General features: G+C 51.0%; 1 protein-coding gene across 1 annotated transcript; it reads left to right on the top strand.

Annotated features, from left to right (window-relative positions):
• The first annotated feature begins 3,196 nt into the window (after positions 1-3,196).
• AVPR1B (arginine vasopressin receptor 1B) lies at positions 3,197-8,960 on the top strand. Its single transcript, XM_020889164.2, has 2 exons — positions 3,197-4,139; positions 8,632-8,960. The coding sequence occupies exons 1-2, from the start codon at positions 3,197-3,199 to the stop codon at positions 8,958-8,960; spliced, it is 1,272 nt and encodes a 423-aa protein (XP_020744823.2).
• Positions 8,961-9,171: the final 211 nt, after the last annotated feature.

Here is a 9,171-nt window from a genome sequence, read left to right on the forward strand (position 1 = left end):
AATATTGTTGGAGGACATGAAATAGATCTGAATAAACTTATAAATATGTCAATTCTCCCCCCAAATATTCTCTAAATTGAATGCTTTCAAATGAAAACTCAACAGAAATTTTTGTGGAACTAGACAAACTGATACCTAACCTCACAATTTCCAAAATGGTTTGAAAATAAGAACAAGAGAGAGGCTTGATGGCTTTTTTCCATACACTGAAGTTTATTATAAAGCTTTAGAACATAAAACAGTGAAAGAACAGGGATAAAAAATAAAACAATGGAACAGACCAGAGACCCCAGAAATAGCACCATATACAGATTTTGAAACTTAATTTACTATACAGGTGACAGTGGGAATGGAGTACTCAATAAACTGAGAATTGATTTGTCACATGGGAAAAAAGTGAAGTTGATTCTTATCTCTCACACACACAAAAAAATTCTAAATGGATTAAGACCTAGAAAATGAAAACCAAATGTTAAATGGATTAGAAAAAAATATGGGACCTCTCTGTTCTTGAGATAGGGAACACAAGTCACAAAAAGCAGAAATGACAAAAGAAAATACTGATTTCATTAAAATTTAAACTTTCTTTGTAAGAAATGATCCCATAAACAAAAGATAAGTGATAGATTAGAGAAGATATGCAATGTATCAGAATACATAAAAGATTCACATCAGAACATGTCGAGATTTCCTACAAACCTGAAAAGAAAAACCATCTAATCAAAAATTGTGCAAAGGATATAAACAACTCAGAAAAGTCCAAACAACAAGTAAACACATGGCAAGATACTCAAAATAATTAATAGTCAGAGAAATAGAAAATAAAAGCAACATGAGATGCTATTTCATATATATCAAATTGGTGAAAATTAAAAAATCTGACTGTGACAATGATGGAAAACTCAAATGCAACTGGTGGGAGACTAAATCAGCACAACACATTTAGAGACAAAATTTAAGATATGGACCTCTCTAATTGAAAATTCATACATTGTATGGTCCAATAACACTTACATCAAGCATATACATCTGTATGTACACCTGAGAGGAATTCTCACATATGAACATAAGGACACATATATAAAGAATGTTAATTGTAGCATTAAAAATTAAATAGCTAAAAAAGCTGAAAATAACCTAAAATCATAAATAAGCAAAATGCATTATATTCACATACTTCAATAGTGTGCATGATAAACTGAATAAACTAGATCAATGTATTACCATAGGCAGATCTAAAAAATAAAGTGGAATTTAAAAAGCAAGTTCCAGAATCGTAAATATAGTTTGATATCATATGTTTAACTATATATAATTTTAAATGAATTCATCGAGAAATGAATGGGAGTAAGAAGATGGAGACAAACAGTTTGAGTTTCGCTGTCAAAGGGAAGAAACTGTAATAGCTGGAAGTGAGCGGGTTATGTATATGTTTTGGAAATGCGTAACAGTAGAGTTTGTTTATCTGAAAATGGGAATGATCCAGCAGAGAGACTTAAAAAAGATTATTGCCAAAGAACAAAATCTATGCGAAGTTAGGGTTTGGGCTGCACAGCACAAAAGGAAGATGCTAACCTATTTTAGGTGAGGAATGGTGTGTTTGAACCGTGAAGGATGAGCTGGAGATGAATGTGCAGGCTGTGTAGGATGGAGGCGAGTCAAGAAGGGACCTTAATTGGATACATGGGTGGACGGATGACACTACACAGGGGGGTCTGGTTTGATTAAAAGGCAAGACAAGCGGCCCTCTGGTAAGGGTAGTAAAGGATGCTGTTGTCACTCCTAAGGAACTTATGCTCTGGAGTCCCGGTAATCCACCTCCTCTATGTACTAAAAATAAAATGAATTCCACAACCAGTACCACTGCTCCTTACACTTTCTCCACTGCACTCTAAGCTTCCTCTGGGCCCTGGTGGTTTATTTTTATTTGCACCGGTGCCTCTCACGGATGTTAGTAAAGGCCGCTCTGGGAAAAGCTCTGGGTCTAGTCCTGCCTCCACTGCTTCACTAGTTCTGTGATTTTCTAGAGTGAGTCCTGTAACTTCCACCACCTCAGTTTTCTGCCTCCCAGGGTGGTTAGCTGCCTTGAGGTGACCGCTGGTGAAAGACTCCGGAAAGCCTGGAGGCGAAGCCCTGCCCTGGACCCCAGTTCTCCAGGACTGACTCCCGCCTCCCCTCTGTCTCCCGCCGGGCCGCTGCCTCCTCTCCACCCACAGCCTCGCCTTTATTTTCTTTCCGCCTTTATGGCTCCAAGTTTCCACCCAAGCCTGCGGTCAGACGTCACCGCCGACGGCCAAGGGCTCCGTCTGGGGCCCTGCGTCGCCCACCTGGCCACCCTTGGGGGGCAAACTGGAGGACAGGGACCCACCAGCGCTGCCGGCCTCAGGGTCCCCGGTAGGTGGGCGGCCACCACCCATCCCCTGGGCGTGCACCTGTCTCGGGAGACAGTCCGACGGTTCCAGGCTCGAGCCAAGGTGAGGCTGTCTGTCCGCGGGGTCCCGCCGGCCGGCGAGCGCTCGCCACGTCGTCCGCTCCTCTGGCTCCCTGTCCGGGGTCCCTCTGCCCCTCTGTCCCTCCTCCCCGCACCCGCCCCCCCCCCCCCAGCCTCTCTGGGCCCCGCGGTTGGTCGCTTACGGGTGTCACTCCGCCCTCCCGGCGGGAGCCACCGGGCGCGCAGGGGCCGCTGCTCTCGGATGCGAGCGCATAAAACCAGCCGGGGCGTGTGGGCTCAGTTGCGTTTTCCAGCGACTCCTCTGGCCAGGAGCGCTCCGGCAAACAGGCTTAGGGGCACCTGCTTTCCGCTTCCAGGACAGTTTGGAGAAAGTGGATTTGAGGTGCATTTGGGAGTGGTGCCAGCTCCCCCAGCCTTCTTACCCTTCCAGAAGGCTCGCTTTGCACAGCCTCGCCCATTCTCCCCTTCCTGACTCCTTGGCCCCCGGATTCCCTCTCCGCTCTCTAGGCTCAGCATCTTCTTCCTTACCCTCACTCTTCCTCATCCTCTCTACCCCTGCCCTCTTAACTCCTGCCACCCAGTCTCAGCCTCCTCCTGGTCATCCCACCCTTCCCCTTTCTTCCATCTTTAACCTCCCCTGCCCACTCCGTCTCATTCCTCCGGCCTCTCTGCTTGTGCTCACACTCTGCGTCCATCCCCGCCTCTCCACCTCCCGGCCTGCTTCTCTGGCAGCAAACTTCCACCATGGATTCCAGGCCTCCTCGGACGGCTGCTCCGAGCCCGGGGAGCCCCCTCTCTGCCGCCAATGCCACCACACCCTGGCTGGGCCGGGATGAGGAGCTGGCCAAGGTGGAGATCGGCGTCCTGGCCACCGTCCTGGTGCTGGCCACAGGGGGCAACCTGACGGTGCTGCTGACGGTGGGTCGGCCGGTCCGCAAGCGCTCCCGCATGCAGGTGTTCGTGCTGCACCTGGCCCTGACCGACCTGGGCGTGGCGCTCTTCCAGGTGCTGCCCCAGCTGCTGTGGGACATCACCTACCGCTTCCGGGGCCCCGACCCGCTCTGCCGGGCCGTCAAGTACCTGCAGGTGCTGAGCATGTTTGCTTCCACCTACATGCTGCTGGCCATGACGCTGGACCGCTACCTGGCCATCTGTCACCCCCTGCGCAGCCTCCAGCAGCCCAGCCGGTCCACCTACCCGCTCATCGCAGCCCCCTGGCTGCTGGCGGCCGTCCTCAGCCTCCCTCAAGTCTTCATTTTTTCCGTACGAGAGGTGATCCAGGGCTCTGGAGTGCTGGACTGCTGGGCAGACTTCCGCTTCCCTTGGGGGCCACGGGCCTACATCACCTGGACCACCCTGGCCATCTTCATCCTGCCGGTGACCGTGCTCACAGCCTGCTACAGCCTCATCTGCCACGAAATCTGCAAGAACCTCAAAGTCAAGACGGAGGCTGGGCAGGCCGAAGGAGGGAGCTGGGGCACGGGGAACAGGCCGTCCGCTCCTCGTGGCCCAGTTGCAGCCACACGGGGGCTGCCGTCCAGGGTTAGCAGCGTCAGCACCATCTCGCGGGCCAAGATCCGAACTGTGAAGATGACCTTGGTCATTGTGCTGGCCTATATCGCCTGCTGGGCACCTTTCTTCAGTGTCCAGATGTGGTCTGTGTGGGATGAGAATGCCCCCAATGAAGGCAAGTGTGTGGTCTGGTTGGGAAGGTAGAGGTGGGAGCATGAGGTAGAAAAATGCAGAGAAGAGAGAAGGAGGGTATTAGGACAGGGTCACAGTGGCTCCTGAAGCCAGGCAGGTAATAAATGGGTGAAGCAGTTAAAGATGGTGCCTGTCCCAGAGTGAAAAGGGACAGTTCTAGTATGCATTCATTTTGAATGGTTTCTATCAATCCTTTCGAAGCCGTTTGAAGATCTCATTTAGTATTATGTGCATGTTACTCACTCAGTCATGTCTGACTCTTTGTGACCCCATGGACTGTAGCCCGACAGGCTCCTCCGTCCTTGGGATTTTCCAGGCCAGAATACTGGAGCGGGTTGCCATTTCCTTCTCCAGGGGGTCTCCCCGACCTAGGGATTGAACCCGGGTCTCCCGCATTGCAGGCAGAGTCTTTACCATCTGAGCCTCCTTCCCAGTGGCGCTAGTGGTAAAGAACCCGTTTGCCAATGCAGGAGACTTAAGAGACGTGGGTTTGATCCCTGGGTTGGGAAGATACCCTGGAGAAGGGCATGGCAACCCACTCCAGTGTTCTAGCCTGGAGAATCCCATGGACAGAGGAGCCTGGGGGGCTACAGTCCACAGGGTGGTACAGAGTCGGACACGACTGAAGTGACTTAGCACAGCAGCATAGCATAGTGGCTGCCAGGATCAGGCAGGTAACAAATGGGTGAAGCAATGAAGACGGTGCCTGTCCCGGTGTGTAAAGGGACAGCTATAACTCCCATCCAGTCAAAACGTGCCATGTGAGTATCTTTAATGTGAAATTTCCATATTTTACAATTTTGGCAACTAATTTAATCATTTTAAAATATTATTTGGCCCTAATGAAGATATGACTGTAAGTAGATTTGGCCAAGTAACTGACAGTTTGCTAGACTGTTTGAAAGGGATTTTCAAATGATTTGGTCCAGATGGCAGTTTGTGGCCCATGAAGTGTGTCTCTCGGCACTCTTCCCCCCCTGCACCTGAACAAGACTTTGAACTCCTTTTCAACAGCCGTTTTCAATTAATTAACCCTGGGGCACAACCCTGAAATTCCAAGTTCAACCCTGTTGTTTTTTAATGAGAAAGCAGAGGCTCAGAGAGGAAACCTGACCTGCCCAAGGACACACAGCTAGGAAGTGGCGAAGTGACGAATAGAACCTAGGCCTGGAATCTCCTTGTTTCTTTTCTCAACTCCATGCCCCCACTTTCCAAATTCTAGCTCTGGAAGTGATAAAGAGAAGGGCCTTCCTCCTACGTGAAAAACAAAATGGGACCTTCCAAGAGGACCGTGTTCCAGTTGGGATGTAGGGGGCCTGATTGGGGTCATTTTTTGGAGTGAGATAGATGGCAGCCTTCTAAGTTTCAGATACTGCCAACTGGTCAGGCCATTTGGGGATGAGCTTGTCCTGAGAAAGGTAAATGCTGTTTCTGGGCAGCCAAAATGCTGGAGAAAAAGTTTGAAAGTTTAGTCCCTCAGTCGTGTCCGACTCTTTGCGACCCCATGGACTGGAACCTACCAGGCTCCTCTGTCCTTGGGATTTTCCGGGAGAGAATACTGGATTGGGTTGCCACTTCCTTCAGAGGGTTTTCCCGACCCAGGGGTCAAACCTGGGTCTCCCACATTGTAGGCAGACCCTTTACCATTTGCGCCACCAGGAAAGTCCTAAAATGCTGGGGAGGTATTCAAAGACATCTGTTCCTGCCCCCCTAGGAAGAGGCGGCTGGGGACAAGTGTGCAGTCACCTGTCAGGGTGACTGTGTGCTCCGTAGTAGAGCGGACACTTTATGCACAGCTTGGGGTGTGTGATGGGTGCAGCACGTGACTGCCCCAGGGGCGCCCTGTCTTCTCTGCAAGTTTCCTGAGGATTCACTGACCAGCAGACCCAGACTGCCACTTCCTATCAGCTCTTAGAGTGATCCCCCTCCCCTGTGCCATTGTTTCTAATCTCAACCTGCTCATCCTAGGGCATGCTCAAGCCAAACACTTTGCTTTTCTGGAAAGATGAAGTAAGGGGAACGTTGTTCATGACATTAACGCAACTCTGCAAGAGAGTTCAGCAGAATTCTTGCTGATGAATGGCAGAAACCAACACAATATTGTAAAGCAATTGTCCTTCAATTAAAAATAATTTTTTTTAAGGCTAAAAAAAAAAGAGAGAGAGAGTTCAGCAGTACTGAATTATAACAGTCCCATTGTACCCCTTCTTAACCACCTTTCACACACTAGTGTGGACCAGAGGCTATTTATAAAATTAACCTTTAAGCAATGAGCATATTACCCCTAACCTGCTCTAGGGACCCCCACCCCCACCCCTAGTCAAACACAGAATAAAAGGAAGGAGGCTTTCTATGTGCCAAGCATATTTAGGCCTTGTGCTACTTAGGGGTGACCTTCTCCCCTTGACATCAAAGTAACCTGAGCTTTAGAGAGGTGAAATAACTGGTCTAAGTTGCCACTTCTAGTAAGAGATGGAGCTAAGAATTGAATCAAGGTCTTTTTAGGCCAAACTTTATCCAAACTTTTATTGTTGTCTTATTCCCAACAATCATAGCTGAGCTGATGGCACCAGGGATGAGAAGGCCCTTTATCAAGGAACCTACGAGAAGCTTTCTGGCTTGCCTCCTGTAGTCACCACCTGTCATCAACCTGTCCCTCAGACCCATACATACAGTGACTTATCACTTATCAAGGGCCTCTCCGAGTAAGCATTACAGGAACCAAGTGTCCCTCAGAAAAGCGGAAGCCCTTCGGGGACTCTGAGTTGAGCAGACACTCACTACTTTAAACTTACTTTCCAGTACACCCAGTTTCCCTCCACGACATGCTGGCCTCCTGGCTGCTTGTCGCCGAGTCTTTGGCAGGAAGCTGTCTCCTTGCCCTTGCCCCTGCCCCTTACCATCACTGGAGCTTCTGCCAGGCCACGCGGCAGCAGCTGCCCGTGACTAGTAGCAGGTCTGCCCTCCAGGACTGAGCTGCAGCCTCCGAGGATTCCAGGGCTCCAGGTGCATCTCGAGCCCCTCCCTGGGCCTGGCTCCGGGCTTCCCGGGGCTTCCCAAGTGAAGAAACCTGTGGAAACCCTCAGCCTCTGGCCTAGTCTAGGCACTATACATATCTTGATGGAGCAGATGGGATGAATACCACCCCTTAGCCAAAGCAACTTCCCGAATGTTCTGCAGCCCCTGGGTATTCGGTTAACTGGGGCGCAGGCCAGAAGCCTTCATGCTTCAGGAGCCTGTGTTTGTTGCTGAGGCTGGCCCCTCTTGCTCCCTCCTTGCTCTCACTTCCGTGCTGCTCTGTGCTTCCCAGTTCTGTGGTTCATGCCTTCTCTCTGACATCCTGACCTGTGTCTCCCCTTCCCCTGGGCTTCCACACTGGAGGGCACCCAGGGAGCCAGCGTACCGGAAGCTTTCACGGCGCTTTGCAGAGCAGGCACTTGAGCTTTGCCTTTGAGTTCACTGGTTGAAATGGTGGCAGGGTGCAGAATTGCTGCTTGAAAGAGGGAAGACCTAGGTTAAAGTCTGTGCCATAACCCCTAATTCCTTCCAGCTCTGACATGGCACTCAGGGATTCTACAGCCTCCACTAAAGAGCTGGGCAACTCAGGGTGCAACCCGCGCCATAGCTTAGCCATGGTGCATCTGGCAGAAGGCTGGGGCCCATCCCAGCATCTTTCCTGATGGCACGAGAAGTTTCGTTTAGTTTTCAGAAAAAGTATTGTATCTGGAAGGAATCTTAGAGTCTTTGAAGGCTCGCATCTTGACTGTGCAGGAGAGAAATTAGCTTTCCCTGCAGAAGGGACATTCTCTGGATGTCATTTCTGACGACAGAGAGCAAGTGCTGGCCGGGAATGAGATGCAGGGACGCCCTGTACCTGGAAGCTGCACAGTTGGAGGTGGCGTCATGGGACCTGTAAGGCTGTCAGGCTCCACTGGCTGCCTCCCGGGTCCCCAGCACGGGCCTGGCACAGTCGGCACTCACACGGACAATAACTGAATGTCTGGGACAGACCCTAAGAGGTCAAGGAACACAGCACTCAGAGTGCAGTGTGTACCCGTGTCTACGACATGAGTGGGAACGCAGGTGTGCCCGAACTTGGCTAGAATCATGGTTATTTTTCCTGCAGGTTTTATAGAAATTGCCTCCCCCGTGCTCAGCATCCGTTAGGGGATTCACAATTCAAGATTCGGAGCAAAGATCCGATTCGGGCTGACTCTGTCTGTGTCTCCAAAGTCAGCTGAGAGCGAGCCTCAGCTCCTGTCATCACCCTGTGGCACAAGATGAATAAATAAACCAGTGAGGCAAAACCCTGGAGTCAGGAGTCCCAGGTTTGAGTCCCAGCTGTGATCCTTTCTGATTATAGAACCCCTTGTGGTCCTCCTTGGGATTCAGGCTTCCTCCTCTGTTCGGTAGGGAGCAAGGCTCTCTCCCAGGTCCCTTCCAGCTCTGAAATCCTTGTGCTTCTCCCCCGGCAGATTCGACCAATGTGGCTTCCACCATCTCCATGCTTTTGGGCAACCTCAGCAGCTGCTGCAACCCCTGGATCTACATGGGCTTCAACAGCCACCTGTGGCTGCATGCCCTGCGCCGTCTGGCCTGCTGCGGAGGCGCCAGGCCCGGGATGCGCAGGCGGTTCTCCAACGGCAGCCTGTCCAGCCGCCACGCCACCCTGCTGACCCGCTCCAGTGGCCCGCCTGCCCGCGGCCTCAGCCCCGGACTCAGCAGGAGGCCAGGGCCCAAAGACTCCCTGCGGGGTGCAGAGCAGGTGGATGGTGATCCTGCCACTGAGACCAGTGCCCTTTAGGGAGCACTCCCCAGGGTCTGGCGGAGGATCTCTGCCCATCTCAGCAATGCCCAGCCTGATGCTCTCCATGGTCTTTTTCAGTTATAACCTTTCATGACTTTGCAAGATTGGAGAAGCGTTCTCTAAGGACACCCTAACCAATGGGCTCTAGAAGAATTGTTGGATTTTCATGACAATGACACTTATGCCCTTTGACTTAGCTTGAGGCAGG

This window comes from Odocoileus virginianus, chromosome 11 (genome assembly GCF_023699985.2).
Source record: "Odocoileus virginianus isolate 20LAN1187 ecotype Illinois chromosome 11, Ovbor_1.2, whole genome shotgun sequence".
NCBI lineage: Eukaryota > Metazoa > Chordata > Mammalia > Artiodactyla > Cervidae > Odocoileus > Odocoileus virginianus.

Coding starts and splice junctions, on each gene's coding strand:
- AVPR1B (XM_020889164.2), top strand. CDS start 3,197: ATGGATTCCAGGCCTCCTCGGACGGCTGCTCCGAGCCCGGGGAGCCCC. Junction 4,140..8,631: donor TGAGAATGCCCCCAATGAAG/GCAAGTGTGTGG, acceptor CTCCCCCGGCAG/ATTCGACCAATGTGGCTTCC.